We start from the raw sequence: 22795 nt of genomic DNA, 5'->3' as shown, positions 1-22795 counted from the left end.
TCACTTTGAATAATCTGATTCACATCAACAGGACTATTGAAAACAAACAAAACAATTTGGTCCTCAAGACTACAAATCTTAAAGCCACTGGTTGATCGCCAAAGCTGCCTAAAAGTTCTAGCCACCACATCCATGTTTAAGACATGTTCCGTCAAGAACTTGGCAGCTATAATAAACTCAGAAGAATGAAATTGATTTCTAAGGGTGAAGCCTACACCTTCTCTTTCATTGAGAGAAAAGTTGCTCTAGTTGAGAGAAAGGTTGCTCTAGTTTTTGTTAAGTTCTCCATGAAAGAAAAAATAAAAAACTACTGTTTCCCAATAAAACCACGAAGAAAGAACCCATAAGCTCAAGAGACATGCTTGTTGCCTCTGGAGGACTAAACACCTTCAAGATAAATGGGACAAAACAATTCTACAGCCTACGAGAAGATGGTTGAAAACCACTCTTTCTTAGCAACAAAGAAACTAAGAGACAAACACTCGTTGTTAGTTTATTATTCGTTCTAACGTACTACATCTATGAAACTGTACTAAGTTTTATTCAACTTTTAATTTCACTTTTCAACCTCACAAATAAGGCAAGTTAATACAAACCCCAAGAGAGTCACTTGCTGTAGATTTAAATTAAAGCAATTTTTACTAATAACACAGTAGAAAATTAGGGGTCGGGAAAGGAAAGGAAGAAACCAACTCTGTAAATTGTGTGTGTATATATATATATATATATCACCAATAACTCACAGAAAATACAATTATGAGATGAATGACTAATCCAGATATATACATTCTTTTGCCCTTGATTCAGCAGATAATGCATGCATGCCTTTGCAGCTCTATGTTCATGCCGCGAGGATCCTTTGGATATCCTTCTGAAATAATTTATGCAATGAATCAGAGAAGCATACAACAATTCCTTCCAGTGCTCTTTATATATGACAGGATACACACTCATTATCAAAAACTAAACAATTGATCTGAAGTTTCCATGCCAATTAGTCTCAGAAACACAAAAAAACCTTTATGTACACATGCCATCACATGATACCAATGATTCATTGGCCTTTTTAAACTCTCACATAGTACCATTGATATGTCACAAAAGAACAAAAGGTTTCAATTTCAGAACTAATTCTACCTAAGGGTGCTGCTTTGATAACTATGTAAGTGAATTAACTACCTTTAGCATCAAAACAAACCCCCCNATAGTTACTTAAAAAAAAAAAAAAAGAAAAAAAAAAGAAAAGAATTGAGTATTACATACATTGTTCAAAAGTGATTACAAATCCAATTCAAATTTCATGGTTGCCCAACGTTTTTATTGAGACAATAAAAAAAAAGTCTTAGAGCTTGTTTCATAAGAGGATTTATATACAATATTTTGTTTAGGAAACCAAAAAGATAGTGGATCCTATATATGAATTTATTGTTTGGCTAATGTTCTCTAAATACAATTTTGAGTGTTGAAAAAATTGTTTTCCTGTTTTCCCTATTCACAATAGGATTTTGAAAACAGCTGAGAAGATTTTTTCAAATATATATATATATATATTCTTAATGGCATATATAGTCAATTTTCAAGATTTAAAAAAAAAAAAAAAACTATTTTTATTGACATAGTTATAAATAAATTGAAAATGGTAGACTTGATAGATTTGTTCGAACCCTATTTCTTAAATTAAGGAGTTTATTAAAAAAAAAAAAAAAAACCAAGATTGCATGTGCTCTATTCTGGTTGCTTTAGTTTCAATTATTCTATCATTCTTCTAAAAAAAAAAAAAAAAATACAAAACAGCGGTTGTACTCGTTTATTATTGACGACAGTGCTCTAACTGCCAAGAGCCCAAGACCCAGTTAGCCTTTCTACTGTTCCATGCTATACAATCACAGCAAGATTAGGGGTTTCATTAGGCTGGTCTCCTCAAGAATTTGAGATAGTTTAACAAGATCATGAGCAGAGTGGATATAACCTTCATTGTGATGCCCTGAATCCATTACAATTTTATTTTATTTTAATGTTGGTCTTTATGAATACTCAAATAGATGTGGGCTTAAGTTGAATGCTTCTTACTTCGAAGACTGGGTGCATAACATTTAAGTCCGCCATAAATTTACGAAATAGTTGCATTAGACCATGGTCGTTCGACCATGAACATTTGGGCCTGGATGGGAGCTGGGTTGGGCCTAGTTAATTTATTTTGACATTGCAACTTTTAATTAGGTTTCTGCTTCCTTTATAATTTGTTTGAGCTCTGAGGATTCAAACCTTTTAGATTTTTTAAGGTATTTTACTAATAGATTTTTTTAAATCTTAATAATTTTTTTATAATTTAAGAGTTTAGATTTTGCTATATCAGCATTCCACTAATAATACTTTTAAACCAATATAATGTTGTTGCAAACAAAACAATTAAGATTATTGTTAGTAGAATGCTGATATGACAAAATCTAGATCATTAAATCATTAAAAAATGGTTAATATTTAAGGAAATCTATTTGGTAGAGTATCTTAGGAAATTTAGAGGATTTGAATCCAAGTGTAGGTACTCACTCATTCAATAAATATAAATTAATACTTGTGAAATATTTTCAATTGTTTGATTTCAAACTTGAGGTTTTTGTATTTACAACAACAAGATGGTTTGATTTTTTCTGCATTTTAGGACAGTGTATATACATACAATGGTACTTCAGCGTCCTACTGTCTTGTCAACAAAAGGCTGATTTGTGTTGTAGGTTAAAAAAAAAAAAAAGGTTTTTGGCACAAAATTAGGGGGGAAATTGACTGTAGCTTTTTAAATATTGAAAAAGATGTAATGACAACAAAAATCAGGCTACCTCATTCGTTCATTAGCCATGTCAAGATGAAAATTAACATCATAGTATGATGGTCAAAGTGAAAATTTCAGGAACCAAATATGTGTGTGTGTGTTTTTTTTTTTTAAATAATACATTTTCTACGGTTCTACCCAAGGTAATACAGAAACATCCAGCCAGGTCTCAAATGGGCCCATAAAAGTTTTTCTAATGATAAGATGTATCCATACGATTACGCCCAGTCCTGGAAGGCCTTTTAATGGTTGTTAAGCTGGTTCCCCGAAGTTTATTTAAAAGGTATTGCCAATTCTACATATTTTGTTGCCTACAGGCCCATATATGAAATGAAATAGAGTTCCATCATATTTGGAATGAAAACTCATCAGCTAAAAAAAATTCTGTATTAGTCGGCAATGCCAAGTAATATGTAAAACAAATTGGACCATAAAATCCTTTACCGTCTATGCGCTTGAGCTATGTTTCCTTTTGTAATCAAGCAATTTGAAAATAATTATCAAGATCAGCAGTTTTTGCTTTGTTGGTGACAGCTCCACCAAATCCTACTCAATGCATTATCATTATATATATTGTTTTTTCAATCAGAAAGTCCTACTCAATGTAGCACAATTTTTTTTTTTTCTTTTTTTGATAAGGCAATGCAGCACAATTAGTTTAAAAAGCTATAGCTTTTGGTGATGGTCTGTCGTATTTGGTCAGGCTCGCATTACACGACATGTCTTTCATAACTGAGGAAACAAGGACAGAGTCTTCCACTAAACCAATTTGAAGGTATGTGTTTCAACCTACTACGTGTTGAATCAAATCGATATTCACATATAATTTTAGGAACATGGCCTATTTAAAAGTCACATAATTCATGTAAAACACATCCGCAAACTATTTCCTGAAGAGGGTTGCAAAACCCAACACCATTTATTTGATGCAATTCTGAATTACGACCGAATAAAAGTGGCAGATATAAATCATATAATTGTGACACAAGTACAATTTTACAATTTGGCTTATGTTATATCTTCTTTTTTCCAGCATGTGTAAATTGAAATATGATATTTGAGAAAGGGTTGAAAAGATAAGAGAGTGTGTGGATTTGGGGACACAAGAGATCAATATCTTAGGTCTCAATCTAATTAAATGCTTTTCTTTAATCTTTAGAGCTAAGAATCATGACTACACACTGTTGTCAGGTTTCCAAAAGTCTTAACATTCATGAACGATCAATAATTGTCATTCTAAATAGAAGATAAACTCATGATGCATGTGAGAGATAGATTTTTCTTATAATATGTTTATTGTCAAACACCCAAAATGTGAGCCTCAACCTTTTTGTGAACATTCAAATAGTGAAAAGAACCCAACTATTGCCTAAAGAGGGTTGTAGAATCCAACTCCATTTATTTGATGCAATTTTGAACTACCACTAAATAAAAGTGGCTAAATCATATAATTGTGACACAAGCACAATTTTACAATTTGGCTTATGTTATATCTTCTTTATTCCAGCATGTGTAAATTGAAAAATGATATTTAAGAGAGGGTTGGAAAGATAAGAGAGTGTGTGGATTTGGGGACACGAGATCAATATCTTAGGTCTCAATCTAATTAAATGCTTTTCTTTAATCTTCAAAACTAAGAATCATGACTACACACCACCACACACCCTTGGTGCGTTGGTCACTCCACAAGTATAAGTGCTTGTGGGTTGTAGAGGCAAGGGCGGGGTTCAAGTCTCCAGGAGGGAGCTTCACACACATATATACTTAGATTATGTTAGAGTAGAATTTCTATCTTGTATCAAAAAAAGAAAAAAGAAAAAAAGAATCATGACTACACACTGTTGTCAGGTTTCCAAAAGTCTTAACATTTATGAATGATCAATACTTGTCATTCTAAATAGAAGACAAACTCGTGATGCACGCAAGAGACAGATTTTTCTTATAATATGTTTATTGTTAAAAACTCAAAAATGAAAGCCTCAACATTTTGTGAATATTCAAGTAGTGAAAAGTCCCCAACTATCGCTTAAAGAGGGTTGCAGAATCCAACTCCATTTATTTGATGCAATTCGAAACTACCACTGAATAAAAGTGGCAAATATAAATCATATAATTGTGACACAAGCACAATTTTACAATTTGGCTTATGTTATATCTTATTTTTTCCAGCATGTTTAAATTGAAAATGAATTCAAAAGAGGGTTGGAAAGATAAGAGAGTTTGTGGACTTGGAGACACAAGAGGTCAATATCTTAGGTCTAAATCTAATTAAATGCTTTTCTTTAATCTTCAGAACTAAGAATCATGACTACAAATTGTTGTTAGGTTTCCAAATGTCTTAATATTTATGAACGATCGATACTTTTCATACTAAATAGAAGACAAAATCATGATGCACACGAGATAGATTTTCTTATAATATGTTTACTGTAAAAAACTCAAAGCAGATTTAAACAAGCATGTTACGGTATCTAAACATCAAAATAATGGGATTCAAAAAAGCATATCATGTTCATTAATCATATCATACTCATCAAACAAAACAAATGCATGTTCATGTGATTATGCATGACTACCTCACATGTACATGCAAACACCTATGCATCAATGCATGTTCATAGATAAACATGAACAAACACAAAGTAGCATGTCATAGATGGTTATAGATATGAAACATAGAGTTAAATACAGAGGCATAAACATGAATAAGTAATAAAAAAAGGAAAAAACAAACAAATATGAATTAGTGTTTGGGCAAGAATATGAAGTCGCAAACAAAGGGTATGCATGACAACATCCCAACTGTATGCACACACATACTCTCATATGATGCATGCTATGCATAAGCCTATGCACACTATACACCCTGAACCCTAACCAGAAACACATAATAGAAATAAAAAAGAAACAAGAAAATAACAACCAAGCATGCTTCTAACATAAACACGAAATAAACCTAAAATAAAAAAAAAAAAATAAAAAAAATATAAAAAATAAAAAAAAAAAACAAAGGAAAAGCAAAGAAAATGATGAGCCAAAGTTAGAAACTTTACCTACTTAACCATAGTACTCTTAGAACTTGATTTTGACCGTTCCTCTCAGTCAATCTATTCACAACCAATTTAGGAATAAGTTAGTAAACTTAGAACTCAAAGATCAAGACCAAAAAAGATTCTAATCAAGAAAAATTTGACTTAAGGATGTTTTGTGAAAAACTCCCTCTTCGGTTCACTATTTTCTAGTGAATCTTATGTGTTTTACCACTCTTTTCTTCCTTTGAAAAAGTGCCTTTTATGGCTTTATATAGTCGAAAAATAGGAGTTTTATGCGGCTCCCAAATGATATAGGGTTCATTCCAAACAAAGTTTAATGTAGAAAACCTTTCCTTTCATAGTTTCTATAACCCTAGCTGCGTACGCATGCCCGTGCATGCATGCACATGTAGTAAGCATGGCTTGACTGTGCATATGCATATGCGTGTATGCGTGCGCACACTTAGAGTTTCCTGTGGCTTTTTTTTTCCAAAAATAGTTTTATTCTTCCAAAAATAATTTATATTTTCCCCCCCCACCCCCAAAAAAATAAAAAAAAAATAAAAAAAGAAGAAGAAATTAAATCAATGGTGAGCAACGGCCTTATTAAATGTGAACTAACCAGAGAGTTTTGTAGTGGCTTAAATCTCAGTCTTGGTTGACTACATAAGTTATAAAGTTCTGAATAATGTGTACTTATGGATTGAAGGTTATTAATACTTCGAAACTTATACCTGGTAAACAACAATTCTAACAGAAGTCAACAATTCATACCAGATCCCAAAAGGTTCATCCATTTACTAAAAGTCAACTTGGAGGAGCGAAATGCCATCAATAATCATAAATTTTGAAAGGATTGCAGTGAAGAGCAAATGTAAACACCCGACCATCATATTAGGGATATGAAACCTTAATATATACTAGAATACTAATGAAATTTCCTCGGCCAGTAAATTTGGGAAACCATTAGATGCATTTGAAACATGTTATGTTTTTAAATTTAATAACACTCTTTTTCAAAGCTCTAAGTGTCAATAAGCAGGTGATCTAAAAAAGATGGTAGCTCTCATGTTAACTTCCAAACATGACCTAGTTTGAAAATTTTTCATTTTATATATCTCCTTTTTTTTTTTTTCATTTTTTCTGATAAGCCATTTTATATTTCCTTCTTGTATTATGAAAGTGTGTCATTTGGCCATATTTCCAAAGAAATTACACTTGTTTTTATAACAGTTAGGAGTCTTGGTATGTTTCAAATAGGCTAAACAGATTCATCACCATTGTTATTTCAACCGGTATATAAATAACAAGGAACTTCCAAAACTTCTGAACCGAATGCAAAGAAAAAGGGAAAACAATACCTCAATCTGAAAAGGTGATGTTGTTGGTGGGTATCTTTCAACAACTTTACCATTTTTGTCCAGCAAGAACTTTTCAAAATTCCACTTTATAAGATCACCTAAAAACCCTCCAGCACTCGATTTCAGGAACTGGTAAACTGGAGCTGTACTTGGCCCATTGACATCAACCTGTTGTGCACAAATTATGGCATCTGAGTACTGCTCTCTGCACATTATGTTATATATAGAGAGAAGAACAATGCATTTGACACACCTTATCAAAAATTGGGAATTCTGCTTTAAACCTTGTACAAGCAAACTGCTTGATTTCTGGGTTCGATCCAGGTTCTTGCCCACCAAACTGATTGCAAGGGAAAGCTAGAATCTCCAATCCTGCAATGAGAAAACAATTTAGGAGTACTATATTCATGAGAAAAACAATTTCTTCATTGGAAATTTTCCAAGTGTGTCAAAGAAAAGATCAACAGGATTTATCAATAATCAACACAAAATCTTTTTTTTTTCTTCTGGAACTTCTCATATGCATTACATCGAAATGACTTATGTTGTCCTAAGTTTGAATAAAACGATGATTGATCAGATATACCCGAAAGATATCATAGATTTGCAGGACCAATAAAATTTATCACAACTATCATCTCGTGGTTGTGGACCATGTGTTGGCTGTGTATGATATATATAGTAGCAATATTATGATGAATATATAGTTCATGCCTCGCAGTACATGGACCAAAATGCAGCAAGGGAACAGGGAGGGTTGATGCTATGATGACTTGATAGCATATTTTTATGACAACTCGTTACAGAAATACAACCCAACATGTTTAACTGAACTCCACATCCATGAACATTAAAGGTAAACATAATTGACAGCCACTGAAAATTTGCTTGATTTTGTTATACTAAAATATGCACCTGGATGTTAAGGATTAATAAAAATAAATGCCTACAAATACTAGGAGACTTTATCAATGTTGTCCTGTTTATACTTGAACTTTAGAGTTTCCTCCATCTTCAATTTGATTGCTATGAATATGGAGAAAAAAGAAGAAACTTAAAAAATATGGGTGTCTTTGGATACATACTCAGGAAGACATTTTCTGAAAAGTTAAACATAAACAGCCAGACACATCAATTATGGTTCAATTGGGTGTAAGTACCAATTTTTTAAAGATCTTTACAATAATTATAAATACATCAGGGAACTATCTCCAATTGCCATTGTATACCTTGAGTTTTGTACTTCTCATATATATGAGACAGTTCTGAGTAATTTCCAGTCGTCAAACCACTGTGATTAAAAAAAAAATCCATTTATATCACAAATTGAAATGACTGACATAGAGACAGGGATTTTCAATAGTTTAAACAAAAGAATTTCAAAGCTGCAAATCATCAATCAGGCGTGCATACCATTTTGAAGCAACATTGACAATCAAGAGAACCTTTCCCTTAAACTTGCTAAGAGAAACATCCTTCCCATCGATATCCTGCATCAAGAACCTCCATGCATAAGCACGATACACTATTTTACATGTTCTTCCCGAAATTCAATTGTCCTAACTTTTTTTGAAGATATAACCAGCCCCCATGGGAGAGAGATAGAGCAGCCTATGAATCTTATAATTGTAAGTCCAAGCTAAAGTTCACAACACTAATTTCCTTTCTAAACAAACAACATTAGAAACCACATGTACATATTCTTTTTTAAATCAATAAAGAAATTAGCAATGTAATGACAATTGAATTCACTTTAAGTCATTGATACCAATTCACATATACACCCATCCAAAACAACTAGACTTTTTTGCCTAAAAAACACACACACACACACCAACTACTAGTCTTTCGTTTCACAGCGAGACAGCTATAAAGTTGGCTATTTCTTCCTTACTTGTCCAAGTGCACTAATTCAAACATTTAGATATTTTCCTTTTGTCACATCTAATTAAATGCTTGAAACTCCTATATATACACACCCATTCAATTACATGGCATAAATACTCTCAAATGCTTGTAATTCATTCGACACCCAATACCCATAAGCCAGAACTCAAAAAAATCAAAGAAGAGTCCAAATTCAAACAATAACCATAATTTTAAAACTACAAAGAAAGAAAAAATTGAAAGGGAACAAACAAAAAATGAGTTCTTTATTGTTCCTCAAAACACTTACTTTGACATTGAAATCATAGATAGTCTTCTCTGTAGCGGCTCTGGCGTTGACTGAGAAAGAACGAGAATTGAGAAGAAACCCAGGAAAAGTTGAGGATTGCAAGGAGAACCCATGTTGAGAAATGGCTGATTTGGAGGACCAAAATGAAGTTTTGATGGATGGGATCGATAAGGCAATTGAAGTCCATCTTGGAGAAGTTGAAATCATTTTGGGTTGCAAGCAAGCATGAAGAGAAGCAGAGAAAGGCATGGAAGCCATTTTTTGTCTGTTTGTTTTGGTTTGGAACTTTGGCTTCGGAGTTCGGAGTTGCACAACGTAATCAATCGAGGAGCTTGCTAGTCACTAGTCAGTTGAATGTGAACCGTGGACTCCAGACTCCCGTAGGTACTTCAGTGGAGCTTGTGCTTACACGTGGTAATTTATATGTTATCTCCCACATGGGTCACATATTGTATAAACAAAATTCGAAGCAATCTAAAATTTTATGGTCGACTAAGATCTTACTTACGTTAAAAATTGATTAGTATTTTAATCTAGTGATAAATAACACAATTACTAGAAACGAATATTATAGGCTAAAACTCTATAAAAAAAATTATGAGTAATGTTATATATACAAACTTTTTCACAACATTTTTATAACCAACTTGATATAGTTTTAGCATTTTTCAAATAATTATTAGAAAGCAAAAGTGTGATGTTAATGATAGGTTCATGTTAGAACTATTAAAAAATTTTCACGTCAGTAGTTTTTGAGAATGTTGTATAATAATTTGTGCATGTAGCATTACTCAAATTTTATTTATCTTATTAATTGTGATGATAATATGTAAAATTCAATTATCTAAATGTCCATAAATTTAAGATTTTATTATAACTAAAATTATATTATTAATTAAAGTGAGTTTGGGTTAGCGCAGCTAATAAAATTTATTATTATCAAATAAGAGACTAAAATTCAATCTTCACTTACACCAAAAATTAATTGATGCTTTGACATGATGAGTGACAATAAAGAGCAATGCAAATGATAAAATACAATTTTCTTTTAAAGTTTGAGATTGTTTTAATTTTTTTCCTTTACAATTCAACATCATTTTGCCCTTTATGTCTAATTTGTTTTCATATTGACCCATTGCATTGTTTGATCCTGTTTTCATATTTGTCCTTTATGTTTCAAAATTTTCATTTTCATGTAGGATCAAACTAATTACTAAATCAAATATAAAGGGTTAAACATAAAATTGAATCATACATGAATGACAAAATGAAAATTTTGAAATGTAAAGGCCAAAAATGAAAACAAAGTTAGACATAAAGGGCCAACTAGAAAACTAAATAAAACATGAAAGGCCAAAATGAAATTTTGAAAACATAAAAGGCCAAACAAAAATAACTCCAAAATCTAAGGACCAAAAATGTATTTTAGTCTAACTATGAAATTAGATTATCATATTTTTGGTTAGTGTAAATTTTATTTATGTTGTTAGATCATTAACAACTACGTCAAATTTCAAGAGATCTAAAACTATGATGAATTTCACATGTACGTCAACACATGATTAAATAACTATGAGACTTACCTTGATTCCTTGCTTCAATTTTCTCAATTTACACATAATTATATATAGGAATCGTTTCTCTCTCTTGACTCTCTTTACTATATACTTTATATTCAATCACTATGATGAGAAAAACTAAAGATATTTTTATAGGTATAGAGAGAAAACTGAATTATTTGTTCAATTTATCTCTACTTGTAAGAATTACTTAAGAAACTACTTCTCTATTAACCAATAGTCAAGGATATGTAATTAAGTCCTTATCAAATATCTAACTTCACATTTACGTTATCAAATAGAAGTGAATAAAATTCTCTTAAAAAAAAAAAATAGAAGTGAATACTATTTTGAAGCAACATGAACACCTTATCATTATTACTATTGAATGTTTTCATGTATAAACATGGGTTACAATCTCATTTTGTTAATGTTTAAGTCTTTGGTTGGTATCTACAAAGAATAAAATTCAAAGGGAGAACCAATATAATGGTCATAATAACGGAAACAGGAAAGGCAAAGCGATGGAAGATTGGCAAACATTGATTATTGTGGTAGGCACATATAGAAAGATGAGTACATTGGGGGGTGGGGGGATTGGATTTGTGGCGAAGTCTAGAAAAGGCCTAAGAATTTTTGTCGGCAGTATTAGTTGCAGTATTGTGATAGTAAGAAAAATATTAAGTTCCTATTTGTGAGGGAGGTTATGATTCAAGCAAGAAAGATGGGTTTGCAAAAATTAGATTTTGTTAATCACTTCAAAGGAAATTGAGAGCCTAATTACCTGTAGTTTCTAATCTGTGGCAATGTGTAACTATATTGTAGGACATAAGAGATATGGAGCATAAAGGGGTGAGAACATGTGTTTTCGTTATTCTAAAAATTTCTAAGGCATGTTTGGTAGATTCTAAGAGCATCTCTAGTAATGTAGTCAAATTTTCATATTATTTGGAGAGCAAACATTTTTACCTACTTACTTTTCAAATATATTTTTCAACCAACTCTCTATCTTTTCTCTATATCCCATTTTAAATATTATTACTTCATTAATTTTTTAATATTTAATATTGAATATGTTTTTCTTTCTAATATCTCCCCATAGACCCGATTCCTTCCCAAACCAAACTCTACCCATAGTCCCACACAAACCCCAGAGAGAGAGAGAGAGAGGAAATCAATCGACAGCATGCTTCCATTGCCACTATCGTCCTTGCCTTCTATTGTTGTGCTCATCCACCCTCCAAGATCATCACTCCACACAACTCCATTACCTAGATCAAAATTCTCCCCTCCACTTTAATGGCCTTCCTCCCATCTCCCTCTTTCTTTGTTTTTATTTTTATTTTCCCTTAAGCCCAAGTCAAAAGAAAAATGGAAGGTTACGACTTTGTTATGAGAAAAGTTTGAGAGAGAGAGGGAGAGGAGTTAAGGTGCACAAAGAAAAAGAGAGGTTGAATATTTTAGTTTTAAAAATTCATTTGGAGAGCAACCATAAGACTATGATTTTTGTGGATTTGCTCTTCGAAATGGAGAGGAACATGGCTTTGAAGAATCTATTGGAGATATGCTATAATGGTTGTGGGCGGTTAGGGCCCAGAAAATCAGTACCGACCCATTTAGCTAAGGCCCAAGATCGACCTGAGTAGACAAGGCCAACCCATAAGAGGGAAATAGACCTCAATCTTGGTAGGAGTGAGCTCAGCCCAAAAACACGTGTATTGGAACAAAGAAATTATTGTTCGAGGGAAACCCTATAGCGCTCGGCCTAGCGCCAATTGATGAGATAGTGAGGGACCGACAAAGAATTGACCAAGCTAAGGTCGGTAGCCGAGAGTTGTTAGTGCCTTTGGGGAACCTGCTACTAAATGCTATTTGGCGTCTGGAACAATTTTCAAGAGAATCCTTAAAAGGAATGATGATTCCTTAGGATTCTAACTAAAGTGGAAATGCATGTGAATTGGTGAAACAATAATGATTAAAATCCCATTAAAGAAATACTATAAAAGGGGAAGGAAGACAGGGAAGAGGAGGATTTTTTTTTTACTATTGGAGAAAATAGGAGGAAAAACAAAGGGAGGAGAGGGAGAAACACAGAAGGAAGGGGTTGTGAGCAACAAGAGAGGAAGAATAATTGTGAGAATGTGAGGTTTATAGGTTTAGAGGTTATCAAAAAATTATACATCTTGGACTATTTAGTTGTTGTTTGGAGTCCTACCCATAAGATTGCTAGAAAGCCCACAAATAAATAAATTGGGAGCCCAAATCCTTTGATCAATCGCCTGGTCACGGAAGGTTTGGGGTCCAAAATAGTAGTGTAATATTTATTCCCATGGTTTCTCAAAAAAGAAAAAGCTATTTTGTAATTTTTTAATGTTTTATTACATGGAATAATAATTTCTTATGAATATTTATTATTTAAAATATAAAATAATTATTCTTCTTTAGAAGTGTTGTAAATTTGTAATAATTATTTATAAGTAAGTGTAAGAATATCTAAAATTAATATAATTTCAAATATACAAACTTTTGATATGCTAATAGTAATTATAATTTTTTTTTAAAAATCATAAAATACCTATTTTTCTTAGGAAAATTATACTATAAAGTTTGAGGAGTTTTTCTTTAAATTTTAAGTCTTAAAGTTTCATAATTTTGATTTTACAGGACGAGCTTATATTTTGTTTTGTTTATTAGTCCATTCAATAAAATAAGATTTTCATTATGTAACGTGTTATCGATTTATTGGACGAACTGAAAACCCGGCAATAAAAAGGATTTTTCCTGTAGCATAAGTTTCTTTCTTCCTCTTTCTCATTGCAGCTGGATTGTGAGAGTGAGAGAAAGAGATAAGCAGACCATAAAAAATAAAAAATAAAAAATAAAAAGCTCTATATCTATCTTTTCCAAATAATAATATCTCTCTCTCTCTCTCTCTCAATCGGACGGCTATAATTATCTCATCCTCTTCCTGTGTCCCCCTTCCAGAAAACGTTTCGAAGTCACGGAGTTATGCAGGCGGATCAGACGGTGATAAGTTTGAGACCAGGCGGCGGCGGCGGCGGCGGCGGTCTACGTGGCACCAGATTCCTCCTCCCTCGCTTCGACTCTTCTTCTTCTTTTTCCTCCGATGCTCAGTCTCTCCGTCTCGCTCCCACACTCAAGGTCTCCCCCTCCTCTCCAAAACCCTAACTTTTTACATACACTACACACAGTTACTCTTTTTTCATATCTATGTTTGATTTTATATATATATATATATACGTGGATTCATGCATTGTTTCATTTTACAGATCCGAGGTTGTGATTTTTTTTTTTTTTTTTTTTCATTCTTTAAGGTGCCACAAAATCTGAGACCAGTTTCAAATTTTATGGTTTTTTTTTTGTCTGATCCAGAAAGTAATTCAGTGTTTATGTTTAGTGTTGTTTTGATGTAGTGTGTAGTTAGACTCAGAGGTTGTCTTGTCTCTGTTATATTGAACTAAGTAATGGAGTTGTAGCAATTACCTTAGCTAAACCTTAAACCTCTCAAATTCAAATTCATTTCACTTTGATTTCGAATTATTAATCACTTAAAAAAAAAAAAAAACTTATTAATGTCTTGTTACATTTGAAATCTCTAAGATTCGGCCTAATTTTAACGCTTTTTTTTTTTTTTTTTTTAATTTATTTTATACTTCAGATTGTAGTGTATTGTGATTTGAAATTTCTCTTATTCATCAAAAAAAGTGTATTGTGATTTCAATGTAGAACTTTTTTCCAACATATTTCACAATTGCCGAGGTGACAAGTTGTGGATGGTAGATGATATAGTGATGTCCGTGGTGGGTCTAGATGAAAACCAATAAAACTTGCCAACTCAACTGTTGTAATTTGTAAAAGAATGTTGTGAAAATCGTTGTGGATATAGTGTTACTCATAAAACATAGCAAATCATGGATTCTTTAAATTATATGCAATTTTAAAATTCGGTTGTCCCAATTCTTAGCTGGGCACTCAAGTGTGTGTACCTGCTGTAAATATGGACAAACAGCGATATGTGGGTTTAGGTGGGCATGCAATGAGCAAATCATGCCCATGAAGAAACTACATTACATGGAGAGTTTCAGGCATCATTAAGAACACTAAAGTACTAAGCATAATACGCACATAATCTTCCCAAAATTGTAGTTGATTTTTAGATCTTTATTTTCTTAAATTTTAATACAATTTATGTTGATAGAATTACTTACCAAGAGTTGTAGATTCTTCAGTGTTATGAGTCTAAAGGGGTAGAATAATTGACCTATTCCAGTATGAGGGCCATTTTGAAATATCCATTCAGTTTGGTCCAATGAATATTGCTAGAATAAATGATAGTTTACTGTTTACCTTTGTAGTGCCATGATTGGTCATACATAATTGGGAAAAATTTGGAAAATAATATTACTTTAATAATTATTATTTAAATTGGCACTGTTTTGAAAATATTGGGGGATCAGTTTTTTCACTTAAAATATGAGTCATCTTAATCATGAAATTGTGTTCCAAAACATGATTAAAAGGTAAAAAGCTAGATCCCCAAATAACTTCAAAACAATGCCAATTTAAATAATTAATATTAAAACTATATTATTTTGCAAATTTTGCCTACATATGTGAAATTTTGACAATGAATTAGTATGGGTGCATTCTTTTAGTCTTGCATTTTACAAGATTGTTATTATTGATTCTTGAGGAAAGTTGCTTTCTGGAATGAAATAATCATGCAAGTCAAATTTGGTACTTGACAGCATAATCTATTGGTTATTGTATATTAAACCTGTCTTCTAGCTTTACTTGATTTTTACTTGTCAAAAGTCATAACTTATCTTTGTATGTTCAGATTTGGAGTTATACTGGACTTCTAGTTAAAATCTGCAATTATCTATTTATTTTTCATGAAATGTGAATAAAGGATGTTTTATCTGCCAGTTTGTGTGCAATTAGATGAGTCACTTGTATGCCTATTGATGTGGCTCTCTATACTGATGCTCTGTTCTGTTCCAAACTAGTATTTTTAAAGCTTAGATGTGATTTACATCTTGTATACATCCTGTGTACTTGATATTCATTTTTCTTCTAATGCAACTTATTACTTATCAAAATAAAGTTCCAGATTTGCCATAGGGTTATAATAAACTTTCGTGCCATTTTCACTCTTTGTTTGTTTGCCTGTTGTATGTTTTTTCTGGCATATTGCTATATGATGAGTCATTAGAAAATTGCATGGTCTACATAATGACTTTGAATTGCTGTGTTGTAACTTGTAATAGAGTGGAGAGTTGCAGTTTGAAGATCGTGATCGTGTCCGGTACACCCGAGACCAACTGTTGCAGCTTAGGGAGGTACTTGTCACAGTGATTATCCTACTAGTTTCTATAACTTCAATTAGCAGAAGACAAAAATTTGGTAAATTCTTTTAACGTGTTACTTTATAGGAAACTCAGCTGCTGACCATCATGTATGACTAACAGTTATTAAGGTTTTCCAGTGGATTTGATGGTTGTATGTAATTATTACATCTTACTTCTTGCCTAGGTTGCTGCTATCCCTGAAGATATTTTGAAGATCAAACAAGAAATTGAAGCTGAGTTAGCTGGTGAGGATCACACTTGGGTTCATTCAGATGCCAATGTGAGTTTAGCAAAAAATTTCTGATATCATTATGGTTTGTTTTATTAGTTCTTTACTTCTTTATGTTTGGGAAAATGGTCTGTATGGACCGTCATTTCTATTGCAGAGAAAAATGTACATCTTATTATTTTTTTAAAACAAGTTTGCTTGTGTGTTGGACTTATTTTTTGTGATATTTCACTATTTTGTCTCCTTTCTTTATTCGTAGCTGTTGGGAACTATAATATTTATTTATTCTTTAATCTTCTTTAGTTGCAACCTCAATCCCAAAGTCGTTATTATGAGTCAGACAATCGTGACTGGCGTGGCCGTTCTGCTCAGCTCCCTGCCTCTGGAGAGGAGAGACCCTGGGAAGCAATTCAAGATAATAGGGAATATTCTAACCAATTTGAGTCAAGGCCACAGGAATTGAACAATGGCCAGTATATCCAAGGGGTAACTGCTTATATATTCTTCTTCTTCTTCTTCTTCTTCTTCTTTTGTTTGCTCTATAGCAGAGAAATGTGTTTGTGTGACTGTGTTCCTTTTCCTGATCTTCTGATGTAAACTGTTTATAGAACTTAACAACCTAGGGGGTATGGACATCAGCTACTTCTTTATGTGGAATATTACTTCATCAATTTTGCTAAATTTGTGATGGGGGCCCAATGGGATATTGGATATCCAAGATTGATAGTGTAGAATCAAGCTCTATTATTTGGTCCCATCTTAACCCTTTTTTTGTTTTTTTTTTTTTTTGTTTTTCATGTTTTGTGGAGTTCTTGAAGTGAAGTTGAATTTTAAATTTAGTTTTATATTAATACTTGACTTTCAGTTAGCATCATGCTGACCTCTTGTGCTAATCAGGCTGGACCTGCTCCTACCCTAGTCAAGGCTGAAGTGCCATGGTCTGTTCGAAGAGGGACTCTCTCTGAGAAAGAACGTGTCTTGAAGACTGTGAAAGGGTAATTGATCCTCTAGTCACCATACTAGTCATATGCTTCTATGATTTATGACATTATCTTAAAATTGTTGCAAGTTAGTAAATATGGGTTATTTGCTTGAATTCTCCAATTAGTGGAAATTGTTTAGTCATCATGTGTAATTTTTTGGAACTGCTTGAAATGCTATATGGATGTGTCATGACATTTTTTTTTGCATATATGTATTCTTTTTCAGTATACTGAACAAATTGACCCCAGAGAAGTTTGATGTTCTAAAGGGTCAGCTGATTGACTCTGGAATTACAACCCCAGACATTTTAAAGGTTCTAATTGAACAAGTCTAAAATTCTTTCATTTGTGAAGTTATTTGTCATTTTATACAGTTTAATGAATTTGAGGGTTCCATTTATATTGCAGGATGTCATCTCTCTGATATTTGATAAGGCTGTGCTGGAGCCCACATTTTGTCCCATGTATGCTCTTTTATGTTATGACCTTAATGAGAAGCTTCCTCCATTCCCATCTGATGAGCCTGGTGGGAAAGATATCACTTTTAAGCGAATGCTCTTGAATAATTGCCAGGAGGCGTTTGAAGGTGCTGACAGCCTGAGGGCAGAAATCAGGCAGATGGCAGCCCCCGAGCAAGAAATGGAACGCAGGGATAAAGAACGGTTGATTAAGCTGCGAACTCTAGGAAACATACGCCTTATCGGGGAGCTTTTGAAGCAGAGGATGGTGCCTGAAAAGATAGTCCACCATATTGTTCAGGTCCTTTTGGAGTTCTTTCATTTGGTATTGCCTTTTTCTTACTGCAATTGGAATGCTCCCTAAAAGCATTGTTGTGCGTTGTGTAGGAGCTTTTGGGACAAGAAGGTAAAACGTGCCCAGCAGAGGAGAATGTTGAGGCAATATGTCAATTTTTTAACACCATTGGCAAGCAGCTGGATGAGAGCCCAAAATCTCGGCGGGTCAATGATATTTATTTCAGCAGGTTGAAGGACCTGACAACAAACCCTCAACTTCTTCCACGATTAAGGTTCATGGTCCGTGATGTTCTTGATTTGAGGGCTAACTACTGGATCCCCAGACGTGAAGAGGTTAATTTTCCATTCTTGTCAACACTTTCTTCTCTTCTTCCTTTTTTTTTTTTTTTTTTTTTTGGTGGGGGTGGGGGTTGAAGCGAGGGCTTGTTTCCAGCATGTTGCTGATGCGAGCATTTTCAATTTATTTTTTATGTTTAAGATTTTAATTTTTAATTTTTAATTTTCCTTATAATTTCTCTAATTTGGCAGGTGAAAGCCAAAACCATCACTGAAATCCATTCGGAGGCAGAGAAGAATCTAGGGTTGCGTCCTGGTGCTACTGCATTCATGAGAAATGGCCGTAACACAGGGGGACTTGGGGTTATGAGCCCTGTAGATTTCCCCACCAACAGACCAGGTTCTGGGGGTATAATGCCTGGAATGCCTGGGACAAGGAAAATGCCTGGAATGCCTGGGCTTGATACTTACAATTGGGAGGTTCCTCGATCCCGATCAATGCCAAGGTCTAATGGTTCTGCTCCGATCCAGTCTGCCAGACAGCCGCCTTTGATCGGCAAAACACCCACCCTCAATTCAAAGTTTTTACCACAAGGTAGTGGTGGTATTGTTGCTGGTAAAACAAGTGCCTTGTTGCAGGGTGGTGGTACACCTGTCGAACCAAGTTCTCTTTCAGGAATCAAACCTGTTACTCAAAACCCTAGGCCTGTAGCTTCTGCTGCTGCATCAGTGGTACCTTCTCCTGAGAAGCCAATGGCTCCTGCTGCAGGATCAATTCCTGTCAATTTTCATAGGAAAACTGTTTCCCTTTTGGAGGAATATTTCAGTGTTCGAATGCTTGATGAAGCACTACAATGTGTGGAGGAGCTAAAAGCCCCTGCTTATCACTCTGAGGTTGTTAAGGAAGCAATTTTCCTTGCACTAGAAAAGAGCCCACCATGTGTGGAACCCGTCATAAAGCTTCTTGAGTACTTGCTCAATAAAAATGTCTTAGCTGCTAGAGATATAGGAACTGGATGCCTTCTTTATGGCTCAATGCTGGATGACATTGGCATTGATTTGCCGAAAGCACCAAATAACTTTGGCGAGGTTCTTGGGCAATTGGTTCTGGCCGGGGGTTTAGACTTCAAGGTTGTAAAGGAAGTTCTGAAGAAGGTGGAAGATGATAGCTTTCAGACAGTAATCTTTGGTGCTGCTATGAGAATCATTAATTCAAGCCCTTCTGGGCAACAATTGGTGGCAGTGCAGGGAGCTGATATTCAGGATTGTGAGAGTTTGCTCCCTTGATTCAATTCAGTTTTACATGGTCGTCATGGGAAGCTGCCCAGCATTTTGTGAATTGCAGAATGCAGATATTGAAGAGTAGCTAATTTTGCTTTGCATACTTTTTTTGAAAAAATTTCTACCCCTATCATTAAATTAGGGAACTGAAATTTTATTGAGTTGTATATTTTTTTGGGGTTCCATGATGAGTTTGTTTATTAAGTGAGAAACAAAATACGCTGTATTTTGCTCGAGATCTGGCTAATTCTTTTGTTGGATGTTCGAGATAAACAGCGTCATATGTGACCCAGTTGCATTAAATTTTGAATTCATATGTACCAAGTACTTTCTTTTTGTAACTGGCCACTTTGTCAGACCCAAATTTTCTCTATGGATGACGAAGACATTTTTGTCTTTAGCTTCAATAAACGTCCACCTTATCTTTTGAGAATCTTTTATAGTATTGTTTGAAGATTTTCTTTCACACTTGCCATATTAAAAAGATTTCATGGTTTTTGACTTTGTAAAGGTTAACTTTTAATGGCTTTCTTGGCCTACAACTTCATTTGCCGGTCACCAGTGCTTGATGACTCACGAAGTTGGAATAAGAATATTAAAAAGCAAGTGCTCAAGGGTAATGTAGAGAAAGCAATTCTAACATACATAAATATGCAGGAACTTGGTTACCAAGCTGATAACTATACGTTTCCCATTTTACTGAAGGCAGCCGGGAATCATTCTAGTTCTTGTATTGGGTTTGCACTCCACGGTTTGACGATAAAAACGGGATTCTGTGGTCATGCTTTTGTCCAAACTGCCTTACTGAACATGTATTCATCTCTTGGTTTCATTGATGATGCTTGTAAAGTGTTTGAGAAGATGCCTGTGAAAGATGTGGTTGCTTGGAATTCAATGTTAGATGCATACACGTCTAGTGGCCGGATGGATGTTGCAACAGAACTTTTTGATTCGATGCCTTTGAAGGACCTTTCATCTTTCAATATCATGGTCTCTGGTTATGGAAGCGTAGGAAGAATAATACCTGCTAGAAGTATCTTTGATAAAATTCCTACCAAAGATACCGTCTCTTGGAACTCAATAATACTGGCATATACTAATGCCGGAGATATGGTTGAAGCACAAAAATTATTCAACGAGATGCCAGCAAAAGATGTCATAACATGGAATACAATGGTAAGAGGCTACATACACAATCAACTTTACGCCGTGGCTGCTGATTTGTTTGAAGAAATGCAGGCTGCAAATGTAAAGCCTGATTTTCTAACGATGACTAGTGTTTTGTCTGCCTGTGCTCATCTGGGGTCACTTGAAAGAGGCACTAAAGCACACATTTATGCTAAAAATCAGTGTCTTGACTCAAGTCCTCATGTCACAACAGCATTAATAGTCATGTATGCCAAGTGTGGAAGCATACTGAACGCCTTAGAGGTATTCTATAAGTCCCAATTTAAAGATATTTACTGTTGGAATGCCACAATTTCTGCACTCTCTCTCCACGGCTATGGATCTGCTGCTCTTGAACTTTTTGACAAAATGGTAGAGAGCTGCATAATGCCTGATGACATTACCTTCATTGGCCTGCTTAGTGCCTGTAGCCATGCAGGCTTGGTGGAAGATGGATGCAAATTATTCAATAGCATGGAAAAGGCCTTCGGAATCACTCCCAAGAGAGAGCATTATGGGTGCATGGTTGATCTTCTGGGTAGAGCCAAGCTTCTTAACCAAGCATTTCAACTCATACAAGCCATGCCATTTGAACCGGGGCAGTCCATCTTGGGTGCTTTGCTTAGTGCCTGTGTCATTAATCGTGACCTTGACACCGGAGAGAAAGTAATGAAGCTATATTTTGACAGTACTAGTCAATTAAGTGATGGAGAGTTTATGATGTTTGCTAACTTGTATGCATCATGTGGTAAATGGGAGGAAGCTAAGATGTGGAGAGAAAAGATGAATGACTCGGGCATTGCTAAGACTGCCGGGTGCAGTATTGTCGAGCTTAATGGGAGATTTCACCAGTTTTTAGCTGGCGAAATTGGCATTGACTTAAAGCCTTGAACAGGGTACATGTGCTGTAGCTGCAATAGTAATAAATTTTGTGCTAGTTGAGTATAGATATATTACTTATTGTTACTTGTATTGATTTATGTGGTCCATTGGGTAGAACTGTGAGAGATTTATTTGTTTGTACTGACATGATTTTCAACGATTATGTATCTACTTAAGATCTTTTTTTATTTTTTTAAAACCTTGAGAGGGGAATCACAATAATATATAAGTAGGGAGGTTGGTCAATTGGTAAAATGCATGTAGCGTCCCTAAATTTAGAACAGCCTTTTTTTTTTTTTTTTTGGTCATTTTGCTGTGAAAATTAAGAGATGGGAAGATTTACCGTAGAGAAAACACTATGATAAAGTTAATTATGAAGAGGAAGTTTACTAGGACTGTCAAAGGGTGTGTACTAGAAAAGTAGATGTAGAAGTTTCAAAGCTCTTTAAAGCAGAAAACGTTAAAAGGTTTGACAAATTTGTAATAAAGAGTATTAAGGAATCTTAAAAAGCTGAAAACAACTTTAATACTAAAATTGAAATTATAGCTCTACAATTCACACTAGATTATTCGCATTCGGAATCTTTGACTATTTTAACATCTTAAAAATTACTTTATTAATTATACCATATTATTATACAATGTACTCAACATCTAATTTCTTATTTATCTCATCTACTTATTAAGATATTAATTTCACCAACTCTTTTTCTCTCTTTCTCTTCATAAAAAAATAATTAAAAATACCCACCCACCATCACTAGGGGAAAAAACAATAAAAAAATGTATAAAAGTTGCTACATCGCCATCATAAAAATAGGATGGTACTGTAGCACAATTGCAAGACTTTGCAAGACCGGGTAATGGGGTTTTGAGGCACTGATACTAAATA

At 34.0% G+C, this 22795-nt stretch overlaps 3 protein-coding genes and 1 non-coding gene across 4 annotated transcripts; 3 read left to right on the top strand and 1 right to left on the bottom strand.

Annotated features, from left to right (window-relative positions):
• Positions 1-518: 518 nt before the first annotated feature.
• Positions 519-9801, bottom strand: LOC112035364 (phospholipid hydroperoxide glutathione peroxidase 1, chloroplastic). Its single transcript, XM_024068197.2, has 6 exons — positions 9400-9801; positions 8637-8713; positions 8453-8514; positions 7477-7595; positions 7224-7391; positions 519-871 (listed from the first exon to the last, which is right to left on the bottom strand). Exons 1-6 carry the CDS (start codon positions 9655-9657, stop codon positions 842-844), a joined length of 714 nt encoding a protein of 237 aa, XP_023923965.1. The 5' UTR covers positions 9658-9801; the 3' UTR covers positions 519-841.
• Positions 9802-13757: 3956 nt separating this feature from the next.
• On the top strand, positions 13758-20195 carry LOC112035365 (eukaryotic translation initiation factor). The gene is made up of 9 exons (XM_024068198.2): positions 13758-14120; positions 16250-16321; positions 16515-16610; positions 16863-17045; positions 17457-17554; positions 17769-17856; positions 17951-18301; positions 18388-18630; positions 18826-20195. Exons 1-9 carry the CDS (start codon positions 13968-13970, stop codon positions 19858-19860), a joined length of 2319 nt encoding a protein of 772 aa, XP_023923966.1. The 5' UTR covers positions 13758-13967; the 3' UTR covers positions 19861-20195.
• Positions 14951-15054, top strand: LOC112035376 (small nucleolar RNA snoR103). Its single transcript, XR_002885488.1, has one exon. It is a non-coding gene; the product is annotated as a small nucleolar RNA snoR103 (small nucleolar RNA).
• A 164-nt stretch (positions 20196-20359) lies between the features above and the next one.
• LOC136063788 (pentatricopeptide repeat-containing protein At3g29230-like) lies at positions 20360-22186 on the top strand. The gene has a single exon (XM_065764681.1). The coding sequence runs from the start codon at positions 20377-20379 to the stop codon at positions 21910-21912; it is 1536 nt and encodes a 511-aa protein (XP_065620753.1). The 5' UTR covers positions 20360-20376; the 3' UTR covers positions 21913-22186.
• Positions 22187-22795: the final 609 nt, after the last annotated feature.

The sequence above is a fragment of the Quercus suber genome, unplaced genomic scaffold (assembly GCF_002906115.3).
Source record: "Quercus suber isolate HL8 unplaced genomic scaffold, Cork oak 2.0 scaffold_578, whole genome shotgun sequence".
Lineage (NCBI taxonomy): Eukaryota > Viridiplantae > Streptophyta > Magnoliopsida > Fagales > Fagaceae > Quercus > Quercus suber.
The sequence above is the reverse complement of the archived record's forward strand: the minus strand, read 5'-3'. Positions and strand labels throughout refer to the sequence as shown.